This window comes from Bison bison, unplaced genomic scaffold, assembly GCF_000754665.1.
Source record: "Bison bison bison isolate TAMUID 2011002044 unplaced genomic scaffold, Bison_UMD1.0 scf7180017863702, whole genome shotgun sequence".
Classification (NCBI taxonomy): Eukaryota; Metazoa; Chordata; class Mammalia; order Artiodactyla; family Bovidae; genus Bison; species Bison bison.
In genome coordinates this window covers 3474877-3498738 of record NW_011494274.1, presented here as the reverse complement: position 1 = coordinate 3498738, position 23862 = coordinate 3474877, and the positions used below count along the sequence as shown (strand labels likewise).

General features: G+C 35.9%; 1 protein-coding gene across 2 annotated transcripts in view; it reads left to right on the top strand.

Moving 5' to 3' along the window:
* Positions 1–23412, top strand: part of DPY19L4 (dpy-19-like 4 (C. elegans)) — a 66909-nt gene extending 43497 nt beyond the window's left edge. For both annotated transcript variants that reach the window (XM_010833490.1, XM_010833492.1), the window contains 8 exons: positions 1120–1278; positions 1984–2103; positions 5172–5292; positions 7652–7708; positions 8410–8492; positions 12044–12176; positions 17354–17512; positions 19558–23412. In XM_010833490.1, coding sequence (XP_010831792.1) covers positions 1120–1278; positions 1984–2103; positions 5172–5292; positions 7652–7708; positions 8410–8492; positions 12044–12176; positions 17354–17512; positions 19558–19722 — 997 coding nt within the window. In that variant the 3' untranslated portion in view covers positions 19723–23412. The remainder of the gene's footprint in view (positions 1–1119; positions 1279–1983; positions 2104–5171; positions 5293–7651; positions 7709–8409; positions 8493–12043; positions 12177–17353; positions 17513–19557) is intronic.
* Positions 23413–23862: the final 450 nt, after the last annotated feature.

The window sequence follows — 23862 nt, the reverse complement described above, 5'->3', positions numbered from 1 at the left end:
GCCACCTGGGAAGCCAATCTGACACATAGCAGATTGCATTAAGCACTATAATAAAGCAATAATTAAACTGCCATGGGAATATGGGGAAGGAAAGATTGAGATTAGGATTATGGAAAGAAGATCATTAAATAGGGAATTTGAATTAGATCTTAAAGAATTAGTAGGTTTAATAGGCGTATTTAAAAACAAGATGCATTTGTCCTGGGTACAAAAGATTTCGATGACAGCCTCTTTGATACAGTTTTATTGCTATTTGGCGCATTGAGAAACTTGAATCTTTTAGTTTAAACCCAGTGATTTGTGAAGCATTCTTGGTCCATCTATGTGCATTCCTGAACATCACTTTATCACTTACCTCCTTCCCTCGGGCTGGGAATTTAAGGATTAAATGGAAGTTAGAGATGATTTGGGAGTGAGAATGCTGATAAATCTACCTATAACTAGGAGTCTTGGTTATATTTAGTGTGGATTAAAAAAAGCAGTTTATCTGATAGAGCTATCTAATATAAAACAAGAGTGTCCAATAACAATGTAACATTAGTTGCATACATAATTTTCTAGTAGTCACATTAAAAAAAAGTAAAAAGAAACAAGTGAATTTAATTAATGTGTAAACAGTATAAAATTACTGAGATATATTTTGTATTTTTTAAATTCCTTTTTTCAGCTGTTTTTATCTTTGAAGTGCAGTGTATATTTTGTGCCTGAAGAGTATTTTCACTTGCCACGTTGCATGTACTGATAGCTACATGTAGCTAGTGACTATCATATTGGACTGTGCTGGTTGAGGCTAGACAGCTGAATTTTTTGTTTTCTTCCAGGTAAAAATAGAAAATAAAACTACCTTAAAGCTATATTGAGTCCTATATATATTGGACTGTATATATATATTGTCACATTGCTGTATCATAAAAAAGTAGCAAGTTTAAATTTTTTAGGGCAGTTTGTTGAGGAGGGTTACTACTGCTGTTATTTTCATTTGTAAAGGGGATGACCTTGTTGTAAGTTAGTAGACTAAAGAAATGTGTTTTGTCTTAGTTTTTACTGAGATAAAAAATAACTTTTATATTCAGTATTTTAAAACATCTGTAATTTTAATATGCTTTTTGTTTTCTGTAGGAATTTTACAATGAATTGGCTCCTATGTCAAGAATCCCTTCAGGCACCATCTCAAGATTTTTTTTTGCGATTGACACAGTCTTCTTTACTACCTTTCTATATTTTAGTGTTAATTATTTGTTTTCTTTCTATGATTCAAGTTATTTTTAGGAGAATTAAGTAAGTACCTAAGAAAACCAATCATATTACTAATTAATAAATTATGAAATACATAAAACATTTAATATCTTTCCAATATTTATGTATTTGTTTTATAGCTTCTAATTTAATTCTTTTTGTCACTATGTAAAATATTGTTATAAGTTGACCAGATAAAATTCAGATTTAAGCATATATATCTAAATATGTAATGTCCATTTTTAATGCAGGAATAATATTAAATAATCAGTTAAACTTTTAAAGACTCATTCACTACTCAAGATTTTTAGTTATTGTAAGAATAATCTCTTCTAAATAAATGAAACTAGTAGTAAAAGTGATTTTAAATTATAAAGTTTGACTATTTAAAAGTATTTTTATACCGTTTGAAAGGAGGTTGTATATAGTATCTTAATTTTGAGAACTTACTCTAACTATGATTTAACTATATTGATTTATCAACCACTAGTTCAGTGATAATGGACAAGGAACCTAAGTATCTAAGTCTCTTTTTTATTACAGTCTTGAACTTTCATGTTTCATCTTCATTGAGTCAGTTGTCTTCCAAATTTGAAAAAGCCTCTTTCAAAGACTTGGAGATATATAAGTTAGGTGTTTGACCAGCAGAAAGTACTTTCAAATTTTAAAACTACCTATGTGTTTTTTATGAGGATACTAAAGATATTTGATTTTTCAAAGTAGTGAAAAACACATTTCTTTCGGTAGTGATAAGTCCCTGAAAGAGACTGTCACGCTTGAAGATGGACGAATTGGAGAAAGGCCAGAAATAATTTATCATGTGATTCACACTATTTTACTGGGTTCTCTTGCAATGATTATAGAAGGGTAAGTGTGTATTTGATCCATTTGTTTTAACAAAGAATTGTCCTTTATAATGGTAGTTAGTGTATACTTTCCAGAATACATTTATAAAACACTACAAAAACTCAAAAAACCTTAATATAACTGGGGTTTAGAGAGCTATTTATAATGAACCAGTATTTACTTATGCATTAATTTGTTCAAAAACTATTGAATGTCTTCAAAGGATCCAGCATTGTGCTCGCTGCTAGGGGTACACTGGTGAACAAAAGTAGACAGCAAAAGTCTCTAACCTTCTGTGATTTATGGCCTAGTAAAGGTCACAGACACTAACCACACAAAAATAAAATCACAACTTTGCTAAGTGAAGGAGAGGTAAATGGTGTTTTGAGAGTGAGGGTTCAATAAATGATACCCTTTTCTTTGAAGTTTGACTTAGGTGAAAAATAAGACATAAGAGTGTAAAAGGGTTCTGAGCACTCGGTTTCAATGTAGGTAGGAGGTTTCTTTATACCAACAGACAATTCTCTGGACACCAGCTGGGTATCCTACAGTTCAGCTCAGTTTTGACACTTCTCTGCCAGGACCATCAGAATCCACAGGTGTAGGGTTCAGTCCTACAAGACTCCCTTGTTACCTCTTCAGACACCAATTAGAAGTCCAGGTTATTACCTGTTTCTGATGAACTGACCAGAGTGTTCCAAACTCTGGCTGGAACACTAGTCACTTCAAGAAGTAGTAGGAGAAAAACTGAAAAGGTGTGTCAGGGCCATATCTTGGCCTTGAAAACCATTTAGATGAGTTTCCATTTACCTCTGTAGGTACTGGGAAACTAAAGATTTTTAAACAGAACATGTCTTCTCATGGTTATGTTTGAAAACGATTCATCTGGCATCTCTTTGAATTGGAAGAGAATTTAAAGGTTGAAATGTTAATTAGCTGGCTAGGTGAAATAAATGGTAAGGAAGGGTTGGATACTAAGAAATCAGTGGATTGGCATAATGGTACAGTGTCTCCAGTAGAGTTTGTGTTCCAAGGGATGTCATATACATGTTATTCAGCGTGAATCAATGTTTCTTCAAGTTACAAATTAGACTTGAGTGTTGATTCCGGCTGACTGGAACAACTGGTTTGGTATTCTGAAATGGGGTTGTTAGGAGGAAATATTAGTTAACTGGGGAAACTAATACGATTCCTCTGTCCTAACAAAATGTACTCTGTATGCATCCACTACTTCTCTCAGAGCCTGATTCAGTATTCATTTTTTTAAACCTTAAATACAATACAGTCTCAAATCGATCATTTTGCTTTCACATAACCTTGCTGCTGCAAGTCACTTCAGTCGTGTCCGACTCTGTGCGACCCCATAGACGGCAGCCCACCAGGCTCCCCTGTCCCTGGGATTCTTTAGGCAAGAACACTGGAGTGGGTTGCCATTTCCTTCTACAATGCATGAAAGTGAAAAGTGAAAGTGAAGTCGCTCAGGCGTGTCCGACCCTCAGCGACCCCATGGACTGCAGCCCTCCAGGCTCCTCCGTCCATGGGATTTTCCAGGCAAGAGTACTGGAGTGGGATGCCATTGCCTTCTCTGCACATAACCCTAGACCATATAAAAAATTTTTTTAATACTTATTTTCTAATGGTTTCCCATGTGTTCAAGTGCCACATTAGCTGCTTCCCAGGTGGCTCAGTGGTAAAGAACCCACCTGCCAATTCAGGAGATGCAAGAGATGTGGGTTCGATCCCTGGGTCAGGAAGGCCTCCTGGAGTAGGAAATGGCAACCTACTCCAGTATTCTTGCCTGTAAAATTCCATGGACAGAGGAGCCTGGCAGGCTACAATCCATGGGGTAACAGAGTCAGACACAACTGAGCATCCATGCAAGAAATGCATATGTTCAGTTTTATTCCATCTTGATAAAGACTTCCTTGAGAGCTGTAGCCATGTCTTGTCTTTTTCCTCTCTATTACTTTGGTCACCCTGAAGTGCATGATAAATAACTCATCAGATGAATGAATGTTATTTTGTTTTCCCCATTTCATAGCTTTGCTATTTTATAAAACCAAAATAGTTCACATTTATACTCTGGCCTCATATTCTTCTAGTCTCTTTAGAGTTTGTCATCAAAGAATATTGCTTGGAAAGGTATTTTTGATTTCCTAGTATTAACTACAAAAGTTATCCTTTGAGATGTTGTTTTTCTTTGATAATCTGTTTGAAGCAATGATGTCCACAAATTTTTCTCAACTCTTCCTCTTCTGTCTTCAGCTTTTACCATTACCTCTTACAACTACAAGTTACAACTTACAGTAATGTTCTGTCTTTTATTTATGCAAGTTGATTTTTCTGTACACCTGGAATTTTAATACTTTTAAGTTAAAAGCCCCAGGTTTTCAATCCTGTTTTTAAAAAGTTAATCTCAAAAGTAATACACTGCAGACCATGTAACAAACACAAGTATAGAAATGTATAAATTAAAAAATTAAAATCCTTCCATCTCACTCCTCAAAGGCCACAACTGTCAGCAGTATCTTTCCAGATGTTATCTTTTGACTATACTATATATAGGTACATTAGGGGAAAAAAGTCACCAAAAAACTAGGGTAACAGTATACATAAAATTTTGTAGTTCACTTTTTTGTTTTTCATAAAGATTTGTTTAATTAGTACATATTAAAGGATAGTTAGGTTTCTGTTATTTTTGTAATTAAAACAACATATTTTTAACATTTATGCTAATATATCTATAAACTAGATTACTAAAAATGGCTTTGTCTTGGGCTATGTAAAATTTTTATAGGTTCTGCCACATTGCCTTCTGAGAAAGTGAAACAGTTTATATTCTCTCCAAGAGTACAGTTTTACTACACCTCATCTATATTAATGTCTAATCTTCATTTTAGTAACCCACATGTCTCTTGATTATTTAAGAAGTAACTATCTGTTGCTGAAAATTAGAGGGTAAGCTTTTTCATTCTGCCTTAACATTGTGATGTTTTCATGAGTGTTAGGAAACAACTCAGAATAGAGAAATCATATAATAATGATGTTCATAGAATAGCTAATGTATGACTCTTTTTTGTCTTTTCCAGCTTGAAATACCTGTGGACTCCTTACGTGTGCATGTTAGCAGCGTTTGGTGTATGTTCTCCTGAACTTTGGATGACACTTTTCAAGTGGCTTCGATTACGAACTGTACACCCAGTATTGTTGGTGAGTCATTGTTTTGTGATAAGTTCTTGTTTCTCTTTCAAGTATATGAATGGAAGTCGTGTTGAATACAATTGAAATAGCGTGAGTAGATCATATTATGTATGATTTATAGGTAGAGAAAAAGATTCTGTGGAAAAATTTTTTTTGTACTTTCTGATTATAAAAGCAGTGTGTTTCAATGCAAAATCCTTAAAAAATAGAAGGTAAAAATATTAAGTGAATCAATAATTTGAGAGGCTATCAAAAATTAATTTTTATAACATTTTTCTTGGTTTGACTAGAACTATGGGATGTTTTCAGTGTGAATGGAACATTTACATTGTACCTGCTATGAATAACGTGCTTGAAATAAAAAGATAAATAAAACATGATTCGGGGCCTTCCCTGATGGTTCAGTGGTTAGGACCCCAAGCTTTCACTGCAGGGGGCATGGGTTCGATTGCTGGTTGGGGAACTAAGATTTTGCATATTGTGCAGTATAGTTAAATAAAAAAAAAAAGATTAATTTCCTTAAGTGGATTACCATTTTCTGGTCATAAAAAGAGATAATAAGAAGCATTAATAGGGTACTGCTGGAACAGAGAAGGCCTGCTTTAATTCAGTTTTTTAGGGATTCATAGAGAACTTCGGTTCTGAGATTTGAAAGATGAGGTATTAGTCAAATAAAGGGTAAAAAAGGGAGAGTAGAGGGAAGAAACACAGGTTGCAAAGCACATGACAGTCAAAGGGAGTAAAATCAGAGGCAAAGAAAAAGCATGAAATATTTAATTTTGTTGGCACATAAAATGTGAGGTAGGGGTGGTTAAGAAATGAGACTGGAGAAATCAAGGAGGGTAAGCTCATTGAGGCCTTTGAGTGTTCTGCTGAACTTGGTGGTATCCCACAGGCAGTCGAAACACATTGACATGTTTGTACAGAGGTGGGAGAAAGTCAGCCTTAGCTTTTCTCTCAGCCCACCCTTAAAGTTCTATGAAGGATAGGCTTAAGGGTGATAGACTTGAACCAGGAAGGAGGACTGAACCTCCTTGAACCAGGTACAGGCCACGGAGGAGGAAGCGATGAGAGCTTGCTATGTGTCAGGTACTATTTGAAGCACTTCATATGCTATTCAAAGTTTACAAAGACCTTGTTAGCTAAGTTTCATTATCTGTATTTTATAGACAAGGAAACGAAGGCTTAAAAAATGATTGAATAACTTGCCTAATATTGTATAACTTTATAAGTGCAATAAAATCATGATTCACACCCACTTTGGGGTTCTTTTAGCTCCAAAGCCCATTTAATTAATACTGTCCTGTACTGAAGTAAAAAAAATAGAAAATTTGGTGCCTCATAAAGTATGGGTAAATGAAGAATAGGGAGAAATCATAGATGTTTCCTAGGTTTGGAGTTTGCATGACTAGATTGTGGGGTCACCAATCGCCATGGGATGGTACAAAGAACAGGTTTTGGCAGAAAGCTGATAAATTATTATCTCTACTAGTAGTCTTGTATGTTGCCAACCTTTTTCCAGAGGAATTTATATATTCTTAGCATAGTAGTATACTGGTATTAAAGAACCTGCCTGCCAGTGCAGGCTAGAGACACAGAAGATGCAAGTTCAGTCCCTGGGTCAGGAAGATCCCCTGGAGAAGGAAATGGCAACCCACTCCAGTATTCTTGCCTGGAAAATTCCATGGACAGAGGAGCCTGGCGGGCTACAGTCCATGGAGTCGCAAAGAGTTGAACACAACTGAGCACACACACATACTGGTATGTATTGACTATCTTTCCTGTGTTCATTCATTGTCTTTTTGCTGTTGTTAGCTATTCACATAGCTATTTATTTATTTACAGTTCAGTGTTTTTTATAAGCTCTTCCTAAGTTAGATTCCTGGGGAAATTATCAGATACTAACTTGCTGTTTGAAATGTTGTGATGAGCATTATGTTCTGCCTTAAATTTGTATAGTAGATATGTATGTCTCACTTTGCTGCCAGCTTGTTATGTTTTAAATCTGTTGTTTTTCTGGTAGTCCCTCAATTGTGTCTGACTCTTTGCAACCCATGGACTATAGCCCACCAGGCTCCTCTGTCCATGGAACTCTTCAGGCAAGATTGCTGGAGTAGGTTACCATTCCTTTTTCCGGGGGATCTTCCCTACCCAGGGATCAAACCCAGGTCTCCTGCACTGAAGGCAGAGGCTTTACTGTCTATGCCACCATTAGTCATCACCATCTTACTCTGTGAACTAGGTTCCATGCTGACTCCAATTTCTCTGAAATTGTTACAACTGTGAGAATATTTGATTGGTCATTGAGTCATTGTCTAGTATCTCTAAGGTATATTTATCCATAACCCTTTTTGCTTTAACATTTTAGGCTCTTATTTTGAGCATGGCTGTGCCCACTATAATAGGTCTCAGCTTATGGAAAGAGGTAAGAAAGTTAGATTTTTCATAAGGTTAAAATATATGTTGTTTATAAGGTAGTGATAAATTATGTGTGTGTAGGATACTTACATTGGGACAGTATTTTAAGAAAATGTGATATACTAAATAATACTTAATTTTCTTCCAATAGGACCATGATAAAACATTTTTAGAGTGCTATTTTCTATAGTCTAGTGCAATTTTCTATAGTCTAATATTGTTAGACTATTACAATTGACAAAGGAAATAGCTGAATAAATAGTATTTACTAGTAAAGAGTAAAAAGCATTTTGGCAATCCCAAAATTTAAATATTTACAAAGTAATATAAATTCTTTACCTTATCATAATGTAACATGAAATTAATTGCCAGTAAACCTGTGAATTATTTGACTTAACCTGAAATTTGTTTACTTATTTTTTCAGTGTGTATGTGCATGAAAGATACAACTAATGATTAATTGGTGATGCTAAAATTATGTATTGAGTATAGGTAGTAAATTAACCAAACAGTAGTTTATTTGGACTGAGAAGAATGAACAAGAAACTAAAAGAAAGTAAAGTGATCCGTGCCATTTTTTCTGTGAGAACAGTGTTGTAATATTGTTTGTCACAAGTAGGTCTGTTAGTCTTTGGAAATACTTTGAAAGAGCTTTAAACTTTGTAAATACTTACACACAGGTTTCGGGGATTTTGTTTTATATTTTAGTTTTTTCCAAGATTAATGACAGAACTAATGGAACTACAAGAATTTTATGACCCAGATACGGTGGAACTTATGACCTGGATAAAGTAAGAACTGAATTGCCTGAGACTATTGTTAAGCTATTAATTAATCATTGCATGCTATTTAATGGATTCAGGGGGAATAATAAGGTAATCCTTTTCCCATGAAACTCAGGAATTTTACCCTGTATTTTTAGGGACAGTTTTTTAATTAGACATATAATTCTAATTTTCTAATTGAACTCATTTCCATCAAAAGTACAGTATTGATAAGTTGAAATATGAAACTCTAGTTATTAAGCATCTAGAAATGTGGAATAAAAAGGAACCAGTGTCCTTTTATTTAGATTGTCAAGAGATGCCTCTTTTAACCAGAGTTGGAGGTGAATGAACAGTGGGTTTCTAGTATGGATAACCAAGGTTAACATGATTTTTAATTTTGATACTCACACACATTTTAATATGACAGGAGATGTGCTCTTCGACCTATGCAAATGGGGACTTGTAATTGAAACACCCTATTTCCTCCTGTAACATATTAATACATACAGAACTAAGGGACCCTCAAAGGGCCATACTGTCAGTGAAAGGATGAACTCAAAATATCCAGCAAGTGGTAGAAAAAGATGATGAGAAAGCATGTCTTCCTTGGCCTCAGTTCTTGGTCAAAAATAAGGTGTTTCCTCTGAATTTGTAGCAGTCCATCTGAAATCACATGGCTGTAGCTTGAAATTACACTTGTTTAATCCAGGGAATCCTGTATCAAGAAATTAGCATAAAAAGTATTTCTGGGATGGTCTGGAGTGCCTAATATAATCTTCAACCCAGGCTACCCAGGATTTCACAAATAAAGCTTCATGGAGATAAGTTCTAAAGTTACAAAACACATGAAGAAACAGTTTGACACAGCAAGACATATTGCTGTCATTTATGATAAACAATAGAACTAGACCTCTAGCAATTTCTGGTAATAAAATTTGTGTCAGGTTTTGCTGCACAGTGGACTCTCAGAAAACTTAGTGACTTACAAGCAATAAACATTTGTTATTTTGCACCACTTCCATGATCAGCTGAGTGGAAGCAATGGGTAGGATCCTTCTGGTCTGGGCCAGCTCATGTGAAACTGGGTAGTCTGGCCTAGCCTCTCCCACATGTCTGTGGCTGGGTAGTGTCAGCTGAGGGCATGGAATTGACTTAGCCACTTGCTTCTTGTCATCCAGCCCAGGTGAGACTGGGCTCATTCACAAGGTGGTGGTTGTAGAGCTCCCTAGAGCTGCATGAGAGGACAAGTCTCAGTGTAAGCATGTTTTAAGTCTGTTCACGTTGTGTTTGCTAATGTCCTGTTGGCCAAAGCAAGTCACATGATGGGAACTAGAGTTTCCTCCAAGAGAATGACTATGAGAAAAGAATCATTGCAACCATTTTTTTCAGCCAGTCTACCCCATGAATAGAGACTGATAAATAATATGAAAAAATTTAAACACATAGATAAAGAAACTAATACTTGAAAAGGGAATAAAATACTATCAGAAAAGACCAGGAGAAAAGGGAGAAAAAGATTTAAACTATTTCTAGAAATGAAGAATTAATTTCATAGAATAGGTGAATAGAAGTGAGAATTGTTATTATTGTTCAGCTGCTAAGTCGTGTCCAACTCTTTGCGACCCCATGAACTGCAGCATGCCAGGCTTCTCTGTCCATCACTATCTCCCTGAATTTCCTCAAACTCATGACCATTGAGTCAGTCATGCCATCCAACCATCTCAACCTCTGTCACACTCTTCTCTTGCCCTCAATTTTCCCAGCATCAGGGTCTTTTCAGGCTCTTAGCTTGTGGCCAAAGTGTTGGAGCTTCAGCATCAGTCTTTCTAGTGAATATTCAGGGTTGATTTCCTTTAGGATTAACAGTTTGATCTCCTTGCAGCCCAAGGGACTCTCAAGAGTCTTCTCCAACACCACAATTTGAAAGTGAGAATAGGTCTTATGTAAGGTCGAAGATCATGGCATCCGGTCCCATCACTTCATGGGAAATAGATGGGGAAACAGTGGAAACAGTGTCAGACTTTATTTTTGGGGCCCCAAAATCACTGCAGATGGTGACTGCAGCCATGAAATTAAAAGATGCTTACTCCTTGAAAGGAAAATTATGTCCAACCTAGATAGCATATTAAAAAGCAGAGAGATTACTTTGCCAACAAAGGTCTGTCTAGTCAAGGCTATGGTTTTTCCTGTGGTCATGTATGGATGTGAGAGTTGGACTGTGAAGAAAGCTGAGTGCCAAAGAATTGATGCTTTTGAACTGTGGTGTTGGAGAACACTCTTGAGAGTCCCTTGGACTGCAAGGAGATCCAACCAGTCCATTCGGAAGGAGATCAGCCCTGGGATTTCTTTGGAAGGAATGATGCTGAAGCTGAAACTCTAATACTTTGGCCACCTCATGCGAAGAGTTGACTCATTGGAAAAGACCCTGATGCTGGGAGGGATTGGGAGCGGGAGGAGAAGGGGACAACAGAGGATGAGATGGCTGGATGGCATCACCAACTCGATGGATGTGAGTTTTGAGTGAACTCCGGGAGTTGGTGATGGACAGGGAGGCCTGGCGTGCTGCGATTCATGGGGTTGCAAAGAGTCGGACACAACTGAGCGACTTAACTGAACTGAACTGAAGGTCTCATTATTATGATGACACCTCTTGTATGTATAAAGATTATTATTTTAGATCATCCTTAACTACTGCCTATTAATATTTTTTTGTGAATTATATTTACCTTTGTGGAACACTGACCAGTATAGCCTTCTGTTGTTAATAAAAGAGGAAGTCACGTTTACATGTATGATTTACCACAATATTTTCAAAAACAGCAAAGGCCTAACCATTGGACCTTTTACATCAAATGATTGGGCATTTATATTACTGTGATGTGATTTTTCTGTTTCATTTTTGTTTCCCCATTACTGGGTGCTCCTTGAGGACAGTGGCTGTGTCCTCTTTACTTTCAGAGTTTGACACAGTAGGTGGATGCTGAATATTGAATACAGGGAGGGAATAAATAAGTCAGGACATTAGAGCAGCCCTTTGGGATCTGTCTTGTGAGGGGAATCTATCTGGGACTTTGGAATTATGATTTAGAGAAGAGAAGTCCTTCATGTGTTAACTGGAGACAGACACACGGGTAAAGGCAGGGAAGGAGCAGGAGGACAGGTGGATCTGGGAGGAGCTGGGTTATGGTGGTTAGTATTTGCCAAAGATGAATTTAAGAATTCACAGCATCACCATTGAACTGTCACTGTCCCATTACCCTGCATTATCGCCACCTGACCTAGATGGCAATAGGAGATGTGTTTATCCTCTCCCCTTCTCTGTCTTGAAAGCAGTGACCTTCTCCTCCCACCTCTCTTTTTAAAATATTTATCTTTAGCACTCTAAACAATTTCTGGCACATAGTAATTGCTCATTTTTTTTAATGGATCCAAAAATGAAATGAAATTAGAACTGACATTAAAACTTAAGTGTACAACCCATTTTAAGTTCCTTGGTATTTCAGAATTGATATAAATCGGTGAACTAAATAGTATACTTACCTTTTCAGTGTGTGAATCTTTGTGGTTCTTTGCAGAAGGCAAGCTCCAGTTGCAGCTGTGTTTGCAGGAAGTCCACAATTAATGGGTGTGATTAAATTATGCACCGGATGGATGGTGACAAGCTTGCCTCTTTACAATGATGATGATCTTCTCAAGAGAAATGAAAACGTAAGGCATTTTGTGTTCTACATTAGGATCTTTTTTATGACTTTTTAGTATAGTATTATAATGATGTATATGTTCCTTGGGTTAGCTAGGAAAATCCAGACAATTTTAGAAGAGTCAATTAGTTTTAAGTTTTTAAAAAGCTGTATAGTACATTTAACCACAAGGGACCAACATTAGAATATGAAATTCTTTATGAAAAGTATTGATATATTTCTAGGAGAAACATTTTATTTCCCATAAGGCTCCAAGGGACTAATATGTAATCATTTACAAAGGGAAACATTCTCTTTTAGAATATCATTATTCTCAATCAAATTATTGAAGGAAGGCTTTCAGTTACTATCTTTATACACTTTGTATTTCTAAACCAAAATTCTGTTATTGCTTATAAAGCACTGATTTAGTTTTCAGTATGGGCTGTTGTTAATAACTTAGAATATATAACATTTGTATGGTATCTAATTGCTTCTCTTTCAGAGAATTTATAATTTTGAATGTTTTGTTTGGATGTAAATGTAACTTCATATCTGAAGGTAATAACCAATTGAACCTGAATTGTAAATATTCTGTTTTTCAATTATAGAGAATTTCACATAGTTTTTAAGTATACTCTATGCTAAGTGGGAAGTATAGCAGTATAGAAGTTAGACTTCAATACAGAGGTTAGACTCTAAGAATCCAGTCTCTAGAATTAGAGTATCTGGACTCAAATGATACCTCTGCCATGTACTAGCTTTGTGACCTTGAACAAGTTTTTGAATCTGGAAATAATAGTTCTGACCCTCTACTTAGGAGAATTAAATAAGATAATACACTCTGTCTGAAACAGTAAAATTTAAATGTTAGCTATTATTATAATTATGTACTATTACTATTATAATTCTTTGTGTACACACACATTCACATATAATCACAGAAAGTACAGAGAGGAGTTCAAAAGCAGAAACAAGTCAGTTCTGCCTACAAAAATCCAAGTCTTCATAAAGGGCATTCCTTTGATCACAGATTTGAAGGATGACTTAGAAACTTGTTTGGAAAAAGAATACAATTCCAGATTGAAAAAGTCACAGAAGCCATGAAATTTGTTTGGCCATGAAACTAGAAAATAAGAGGCCAAATTCTGAGGGACCTGGAAGGTCATACTTAAAATTTAGACTTACCCTCAAGGCATTTGGGAGTTATCAAAGACCTTTTATAAACCTAGGAATGGAACGCTTAGGAGTTATTAAGGTCATAGAACAGTTGAAGCAAGGGAGAGGTCAGAGATGGGGAGGTCTACCTGGGAGTGATTTATCTAAGGGACAACAGCCACCTCTGATTAATATTTGTTGCACTTGAAAAGGTAGTGCTGCTTAGAAGATGTATCACAGCATATTCCTAAATTTAGTGTATGTTCAGTTGCTCAGTCGTGTCTGACTCTGCAGCCCCATGAACTGGGGCCTGCCAGGCTCCTCTGTCCATGGAATTTTTCCAGGCAAGAATACTGGAGTGGATTGCCATTTCGTACTCCAGGGATCAAACCTGTGTCTCTTAGGTCTCCTGTATTGGCAGGCAGATTCTTTACCACTAGTGCCACCTGGGAAGCTCCTTCCTAAACTTTATTTTTTGTGGATGTAAACCAACAGACTCTAACATGTCTTTGTTTTCTTTGTTGTTTTTTTATTGTTTTTTAACAATTTTGATTATTTTTTGAATTCTAATATAGAATTTCAGAATCACATGTAATTAGGTCAGAGTTTGAATTACATTCTAGTTCGAATTAAATTTAAACATTTTAGAGTTTTCATTTTTATATGAGTAGGAACCAGTTTTTCCCCAAAACTTCATCTTTCTCTGTGGTGTCTGCTGCTGCTGCGTCACTTGAGTCGTGTCCGACTCTGTGCGACCCCATAGACGGCAGCCCACCCCTGGGATTCTCCAGGCAAGAACATTGGAATGGGTTGCCATTTCCTTCTCCAATGCATGAAAGTGAAAAGTGAAAGTGAAGTCACTCAGTCATGTCCGACTCTAGCAACCCCATGGACTGTAGCCTACCAGGCTCCTCTGTCCATGGGATTTTCTAGGCAAAAGTACTGGAGTGGGGTGCCATTGCCTTCTCCTCTGTGGTGTCTAGTACAGAGCAAAGTACTGAATAAATTTGTTTTTAAATTAAAATTCAAATTGAAGTCCATAAATGAGATCATATCATTTGAATTAGACACCACAATCTATAATTCATAACATGTGACTAATCTTTGTATAATCTCCTAGACCACTGATTCTCAAACCTGGAATGACGGCGCCCCCAGAGGACATTTGGCAGTGTCTGGAGACATTTTCTGTTGTTACAGCTGGAGGAGGGGTTCTACAGGCACCTTGAGGGTAGAGACCAGGGAATGCCTAAACATCCTTCAGTGTGCAGAACGGCCTCCGTTTGGTCCCAACAAAGAATTATGTGGCCCAAAATGTTAATAGCGCCAAGGTTGAGAAATCGCACCCTAGTCTAACAGTAATGTTATTGCCATTGCATCAAAGTCATTTTTTTTTATATGACCCAGTAGTATATTACAGTTTACCCAGACTTGAAAATAAATAAAAATTATATAAAATACACAAGTAAGTATTAAACTGAATAGGATAGAACCATTCACATGAACTTACTTAGCAGGTGAAGTGAGTGAGAAACTTCTTGTTGTAGTCACATTCTGTATCCCACAGAATGAGTATCTAGCATGTCAATGGACATTGGACCTGAAATTGCTGGATAGACAACAACCAAAACATGTCATCAGCAGCTGCAGTCAGACTGGAATCTTGTCCAGTCTAGATTACAAGCCTCAGGATTTTCAGGACAGTCCGTGATACTTTTGGCCGAACTTTTATGGCTTTTCCAAGTTTCGCATTTCAGAAAAACTGAAAAAAATGTAATATCTATTGTAATAAGATCCAGAGCTTATTATCTAATAAGGTCAGCAAAATTATAATGAAAAACACCATGTGATCAAGGCATGGGTTTTAAGCATGCCTATTCTTTCAGTCATCTCACACGCTAGTAAAGTAATGCTCAAAATTCTCCAAGCCAGGCTTCAGCAATACGTGAACCATGAACTTCCAGATGTTCAAGCTGGTTTTAGAAAAGGCAGAGGAACCAGAGATCAAATTGCCAACATCTGCTGGATCATCGAAAAAGCAACAGAGTTCCAGAAAAACATCTATTTTTGCTTTGTTGACTATGCCAAAGCCTTTGACTCTGTGGATCACGATAAACTGTGGAAAATTCTTCAAGAGATGGGAATACCAGACCACCTGACCTGCCTGTTGAGAAACCTATATGCAGGTCAGGAAGCAACAGTTAGAACTGGACATGGAACAACAGACTGGTTCCAAATAGGAAAAGGAGTACGAAAACGAAAAAAAAAAAAAAAAAGGAAAAGGAGTACGTCAAGGCTGTATACTGTCACCCTGCTTATTTAACTTCTATGCAGAGTACATCATGAGAAACGCTGGGCTGGAGGAAGCACAAGCTGGAATCAAGATTGCCGGGAGAATTATCAATAACCTCAGATATGCAGATGATACCACCCTTATGGCAGAAAGTGAAGAGGAACTAAAAAGCCTCTTGATGAAAGTAAAAGAGAAGAGTGAAAAAGTTGGCTTAAAGCTCAACATTCAGAAAACTAAGATCATGGCATTTGGTCCCATCACTTCATGGGAAATAGATAGAAAAACAATGAAAACAGTGGCTGACTTTATTTTTTTGGTTTCCAAAATCACTGCAGATGCTGACTGCAGCCATGAAATTAAAAGACGCTTACTCCTTGGAAGGAAAGTTATGACCAACCTAGATAGCATATTAAAAAGCAGAGACATTACTTTGTCAACAAAGGTCCATCTAGTCAAGGCTATGGTTTTTCCTGTGGTCATGTATGGATGTGAGAGTTGAACTGTGAAGAAAGCTGAGCACCGAAGAATTGATGCTTTTGAACTGTGGTGTTGGAGAAGACTCTTGAGAGTCCCTTGGACTGCAAGGAGATCCAACCAGTCCATCCTAAAGGAGATCAGTCCTGGGTGTTCATTGGAAGGACTGATGTTGAAGCTGAAACTCCAATACTTTGGCACCTCATGCGAAGAGTTGACTCATTGGAATAGACCCTGATGCTGGGAGGGATTGGGGGCCGGAGGAGAAGGGGATAACAGAGGATGAGATGGCTGGGTGGCATCACCAACTCGATGGACATGAGTTTGGGTAAACTCCAGGAGTTGTTGATGGACAGGGAGGCCTGGTGTGCTGCCATTCATGGGGTCACAAAGAGTCAGACATGACTGAGTGACTGAACTGAACTGATTGTTTCAGTATTGTGACAAGGGTCAAATTATTTTTAACCTCACTGACTTTATCTCATGTATAAAATGAGTATTAAATACTTTGATACATGGTAATAAAAATATTAAAGGAAGTATTACAACTCACTAATAAAAAGACCACCCAATTAAAAAGTGGACAAAGGCCATTTGCAACAACATGGATAAACATTGAGGGCATTATGCTAAGTGAAGTAAGTCAGATAGAAAAAGGTAAATACAGTATGATATCACTTATTTATGGAATCTAAAAATGCTGACCTCATAGAAATAGAGGAGAGTTGTGGTTGCCAGGGGTTGAGAGACCTCAAGAAATGAGGAGATACTGGTCAAAGAGTACAAACTTCTAGTTGAAATATGAATAAATTTTAGGGATCTAATGTACAGCATGGTGAATGGAGTTAATAATACTGTATTGTAGATTTGAAAGTTGTTGGGAATAGATCTTAGATGTTTTCCCCACACACACACAAAAAATGGTGATTATGTAACATACAAATATTAGCTAAAGCTATGGTGCTAAATTATTTTGCAGCATATGAGCTTATCAAATAAACATGTTGTATACCTTAAACTCATACACAATACCGTATGTCAATTATATCTCAGTAGCATTGGAGGAAAATGGACAAAGGACTTGAATGTATATTTCTGTAAAGAAGATACGCAAGTAGCCAAGAGCAGATGAACATAAGCTTGCTGAGGACAGGAATCAAGCCTTAGTGAATAGCTTTATTTTGCACAGATAGTACTAAGAACATAGTAGATGCTCAGTGTTTGATAAATAGAAGTTTTAAATGTCTTTTAAAGTTGTTGTTTTAATTATTTTCTTTCAGATCTATCAAATCTATTCAAAGCGATCTGCTGAGGATATTTATAAAATACTGACGTCATACAAGGCTAGTTACCTAATAGTAGAAGATGCTATCTGCAATGAAGTGGGAACCATGAGAGGCTGTCGGGTTAAAGATTTATTAGACATTGCGAATGGCCATGTAAGTAACCATTTGTAAAGTTTTAATTATTGTTTTGAGAAAAATGACTTTATTTAAACTTGTAATAGTAACAGTGTGTGCGTGTGCTCAGTCATGCCCGACTTTGCAACCCTGTGGACTGTAGCCCACCAGGCTCCTCTGTCCATGGGATTTCCAGGCAAGAATACTGCCATTTCCTTCTCTAGAGATGTAACAGTGGGGGAACTTATTAAAAGTAGTTTGAAGTGTTTTTGCAATGTACAAAAGAAAAGTTGGACAATTTTACAAAAAAAAACCAACCAATTTTATCAATACCTGGACCATTAGTTGCCTATGCTTGTACATGTTCTACATTCATGAACAAAAGATAATTTGTTTTGAATTATGATTTTAACAATGTAACATAAAGAGCAGCTGATTGTTATATTCTTATGTTGAGAAATTTCTTATAATTTGATTCATATCTAGAAAAATTGTTTATTGAATTAACATAGTCTTGTACATTGAGCCTCTGTTATCCACAAAATTAGTGTATTCAGAACTACTTTAGTTGTTAGGATTTAACTGTATTTTCAGTTTTCTTTGATTTTCTATTTTACCAAGCTGTGTTAATTCTCAGCCTGCAGTGTATATACTATATACGTGGCAACTAAGACTGACAGGGGGATTTGTTAATATTTAGTAATTAGTGTTTGTATATCTGGTAATGAGGCACTAGAAAGGGTACCTGTACTCCTGGGAAGGTTGGGGGTGGAGGATCTTAAAGTTTAGTAGGTCATTCTTATTTAGATTGCATATTCTATTCAGACTGCAGCCAAGACTTCTTTGTCTCTTCCTAATTAAATAGCTTTGTCATAATCATCCCAGACCAATTTGGAGGTGAGAAAGTAGTTTGTTGCTCTGGGGGTTTTTTGGCCATGCTGCGAGGCATGTGGGATCTTAGTTCCCCACATACCAAACCTGCGCCCTTGCCAGGAGAGTCTAGAGAAATGACCTCTTAATCTTATAAACTTATTCTGTTTTCTGCTACATGTATTTTGAATTTTCTCTCTTGGTACTTGACATCTGTGATCTTTGGCTTAATTGGTGACAAAATGGAATTTTATTAAACATCAGATATTTGGTAATAAGAGTAGGAGATGGCAACCCACTCCAGTATCCTTGCCTGAAAAATCCCATGGACAGAGGAGCCTGGCAGGCAACAGTCCGTGGGGTTGCAAAGAGTCAGACACGACTGAGCACGCACGCATTTAGTAATTAAATGACACCCCACTCCAGTACTCTTGCCTGGAAAATCCCATGGGTGGAGGAGCCTGGTGGGCTACAGTCCATGGGGTCGCACAGAGTCGGACACGACTGGAGCGACTTAGCAGCAGCAGCAGCAGCTGTATTGCTGTCTGCTGTCTACTGTCTAGAGTTTTATTCTGCTCTTGGACACCCTCTTGGTCCATTTTGAAGGTCAGGTTACTACTTTCATGTAATTCCAGGCACAGGCTTAAAGCTAATCTCTTCTTTGATTCTTAAAGTTGATTCTCTGACATCTCTCCAAAGCATTAGCATAATACTTAGTGTTTTTATTGTAGAAAACTCTTTGAGCTAGCTAAGGTATCTTAGTGAACCTCGTTAAAGTGAAAATGTAAAGGATTTACTGATTAGTCACAGAAACTTACTGTTGTGAGTCAGTCCTGCACAAGGAAAAGAATATGAACATACATTAAGAATATATGTCCATTTCTTAGCTTCAGTAGGCTCCATAAGATTCTTCAGATGAATGATAATAGACTATGGAGACATAGCCTTCTAAATTTTAGGATTAAATCTTTAAAAAATTGGAAAATGCTTTATGCTGGTTTCTCAATCTCAGTGGGAAGCTCAAGAATTTAGTGAACATGGTAACTCTTATGAAGAGACTTTTATTTGCTGAACAATATGAGATGTTTGCTAACCAATGTGAAATACTCCATATTTAACAAAAAAATATATATTTTATATAAATATAGTCACTTGTACCTTGATTGCATTTCTCTTAAAACTTTTTTAACATTATGTTTCATATCATTTGCTAGGTGGTTTGTGAAGAAGGTGACAAGTTAACCTACTCAAAACATGGACGATTTTGTCATGAGGTCAAAATTAACTATTCTCCCTATGTGAATTATTTCACCAGAGTATACTGGAACAGATCCTACTTTGTATATAAAATCAACACTGTGATATCCTTTCAGTCTTGAAAAATAGCAGAGCCTTCATGTCAAAGACATATACCACCTGAAGTAAAATACAATTTGCTCCTACCTACGTGGTATCTTTTGGAAATCAGAGTGTGGACATTGAAATGTTGCTGCTGATTTTCCCTCCTGCTGTTAACTGGATCTAGAGTTCTGTGGAGGAAAGAAGATCAAACATTACTGTCCTTTGGTAAAATGTCAAATCTGCCACTCTGCAGTATTCCAGCCAGGTGTCTTCCTTATTGCTATAATTTTACCTTCCAAACTGTTGTAAAATTTTCCTCATAAATCTTTCCATCATAACATTAGTCTTGAATTTGAATATGTTCAGGGTCAGAGTATGTCTCAAACATAACATTTAACAAATACTTAATGTGATATAATTACAAAATAGAAGGAAAGAATTACCTCCTCAAGGCAGTTTCTGAAGGTATTTCATGATGTATAATAGAGCTGAAGTAAAAAACTAATTTAAATGTTCACTGAGAATTTGTGGCATTTAAATTAAAATGGAAATTATATAAAGGAAAGTGATTTTTAAGGATATGCATTAAGATATATCCAGAGTTTCCATGGTATAGCTCTCATCATCTGCTGCTTATATATGAGCACTTTCTTAATAATATATAGTGCTTGATATTGCATTTCACTACATTATGACTATTAAGTGGTTAGTTTTTTCACTTATGCCCATAAATTTGATACCAACTTAATCATGATAAAACAGTTAACTCTTGTTACCTATGTATTTTTTTAAAACAGACATTTAAAAGAATGTTGCTTTAAGTTAAAAAATAAGGAAAAAAACAAAAGAAGGTTCAAGGTTTTTAAAAATATGGATATGGAGTATATAATCTACTCATGTGTTTTCTATTGAAGTATGAAGTAAAAACTTAAATCTTTATCGGAATGAGAGTATGTCCACTAAAGTGAGCAGCAGTTTCTGGAGATGTGTGTAGATGCTGTTCAGCATATGCCTCTGCATAGAAGCGTTTGTGGTAAAACACAGGTGCTGTTCCTTGTGAAGTGCTGACACGGTTTTCAGCGTTACGAACAAAATGACGATTATCATAAAATGCACAGCACAGTTCCACAGTCTGTGTTCCTTTTCGTATTTTTAATTATATTTAAAAGAAGTTCTAAAATGATTCATTTGGCTTTATAAAGAGTTTCAGGATGGGTGTATCACTTTAATAAGATAGGATGCAGGTTTAGTTTTACCTTATACACCTGTTAAGTGAACAAATTTAAAATATTTTCACTGGTTAGAGTGCTGCAAAAATTGCAGTTTCATCACTCTAAATTACTATATTAGAAAGGAACATCTTTCCATTATCTTTATGTTCTGTAATATGTCTTTTAAAACCACAAGAGCTCATGCATTCTTAGACTAACTCAGATGTTTTATTCTTTTGGAGCTTAAGAATTGTTTGATGGCAGTATCATATGTCTGGTGCATTAGTTTTATTGGTTCTCATGTCATGCTTTTATGTAATGTTTAGCAACTATATTAAGATAGCTACAGGCAGGCTATTTCAGCTTCTCTGAACATCTTAATAGTCACTAGTATTTAGCTTCAAGCCTTATAAAAATATTACCATAGTTACCTAAGTACACAGTGTACAAAAGTACATGGTAGTACTTATGATTAGATGGAGCATGTAAAAATGCAATTGAAAAGATGGCTTGCATATTTTGAAAGGGAAATAGAACAACCTACTTTCTATGTAGCATGAAATGCTTAATTTAATTTTTACTGATTTATGATCAAATATGCTGAATTTTGATTGTTGTGTGTTTTTTATTTTTGACATTAGTAAGTTGCTTTTGCTTCTATCAACTTATTCTTAAATAAAATAGGTTTGGAGCAGCTTTTAATTGAATTTTTTAAATAATGAATTTTTCATTTAGCATCAGTTGAAAAGAAAAATGTGAGCTTTATTATAGAAATAATAATACTGGGTATGGAAGATAAGCTTATTTGCTTCTATTTTAGCTCTACTTAGAACAGTAGTGCTAGAAAACTTGAGCATTTAACTAATTTCCTTACTTATTTGTAGAGTAACAAATGATTAGAATTCTGCAAGTAATTCTATTTGGTTTGACAGTAGAGATCTACTGTGAAAGGAGCAAAGTTTATGGGCTTGGGGTCGAAAGAATTTCTCAAAGAAATACAAAACATACTTTGCCCTTGATGTTGCAACACCATGGAAATAAGTGCCTGAACCTTATTTCAAAGTTTACTTTTTACTATTAAAAAATTACCCATTTCTTTCATTTTCATAAAAAAATTTTGGTACCTTTTCCCTCATCATTAAGCACAGAGAAAGAATCCTCAGTATGCTATTTTCACTGTTAACTTTAATTCATTAGTAACCAAATCTTTGTTAAAGGTAGTGATGGGATTTCTAGCCTACTAAATTAATTAAATAAATAAATTAAGCTAAATAAGCTTCCCAAATGCCAAACAATCCGACAGATAAAACTTACTTGATAAGATGTATGACATTGACTGTGCTGGTTTATATGTTTTCCGACTTTGGCAACTGTGTTAGACTGGTAGAGTTTTACAACCTAGGGAGTATGCATTGCACTTATAAATTTTTTTCTTCATTACTTTCTGAGGATATAAACAGCATGTTTTTGGGGACATTAACTCAAATTGCTAAAAAGCCTAATATGACACTCTTCCATACAGTCTAGATTGACTAAAGGAAAAGTAGAAATGGAGGTCAAAGTCTGTTACAAGTTGGGGCTGAAAAATATGCTTTAAAAGATAGGCTATTAATTTATTGAACAGCAAATAGCCATCTTATTAAACTTTGTCATTTTGGGGAAATCAATTGCTTTTTGCCTTTTTCTATTTTTGAGCTGTTAAAACATTTTGATGCCTTTTGGGGGTAAAAGTAGTGTCTCTGTAAAATTACTGGGTTTTTAAAAGTTGTAGGTTAATCAGTTTTATTTGTAAATTTACTTAAGTGTATGAATGTTTAAAGGGCATTTAAATGAACTATTCTGTGCATTTAAGAACCTATTGTAAAGCAAATGACTACTGCATCTCAATCTATTTTCTCATTTGTCCCAGTTTTTAAAATATACTTTCTCGATTATTACTGTTTGCTGATAGTTTTAGATCCCAATATATATTAAAATTAGAGCCCTGAAAAGTTGCAATTAAAATTGAACAATTTCTTATTGAAATAATAGCTCATTATTTAGTTTTTGAATGTATAAAATTAATAATTTAAATAAAATTAAATGTGAAAATTGCAAAGAAATATATTTGATTCAACTATTTTCCATCCGTTAAGATTTCTAAACAATATATTTGTTTACCATAATTTTAAAAAAGGACACTTTAGAACCAGATTTGCTGAATTTAGCATAAAGGACTTTCTGAGTAATTTCTGTTTTGTAAGTCTCTTAGAATTTGCACATTCTAATTTTGGCAAATATAATCTTATGTGCAGTTTTATAAGAGATACATTGAACATCTGACCACTATATTTAGTGGAATAATAGTATCAAAAAGAAACATGCATTCCATACTTCTAATGTACGATATCTCATAAATAACCCTTTCGTATTTTAAATTAATAGCTTTGTACAGCTATTTAACAAAGATGAATACAACTGAATTTTTTTTCTTTTTTTTAAATTTACTTTTAATTGGAGGATAATTGCTTTAGAATGCTGTGTTGGTTTCTGCTGTACAGCATCATGAATCAATCATAGGTACACATATATCCCTCCTTCTGAAACTGCCCTCCCACCTTCCACCCCATCCCACCCCTCTAGGTTGTCACAGAGCATTGGGTTGAGTTCCCTGCATCATACAGCAAATTCCCACTGGCTGTCTGTTTTGGTGGCTCAGATGGTAAAGAATCTACTTGCAATGCAGGAGACCTGGGCTGGGTAAATCCCCTGGAGAAGGGAACGGCTACCCACTCCAGTATTCTGGCCTGGAGAATTCCACGGACTGTATAGTCCGTGGTGTGGCCAAAAGTCAGACATTACTGAGCAACTTTCACTTTTCATCTGTTTTACATGTGGTAATGGGTATGTTTCAATGCTTCTCTTAATTTTCCACCCTCTCCTTCCCCTGCTGTGTGCATACATCTGTCCCCTGTGTCTGCACCTCTA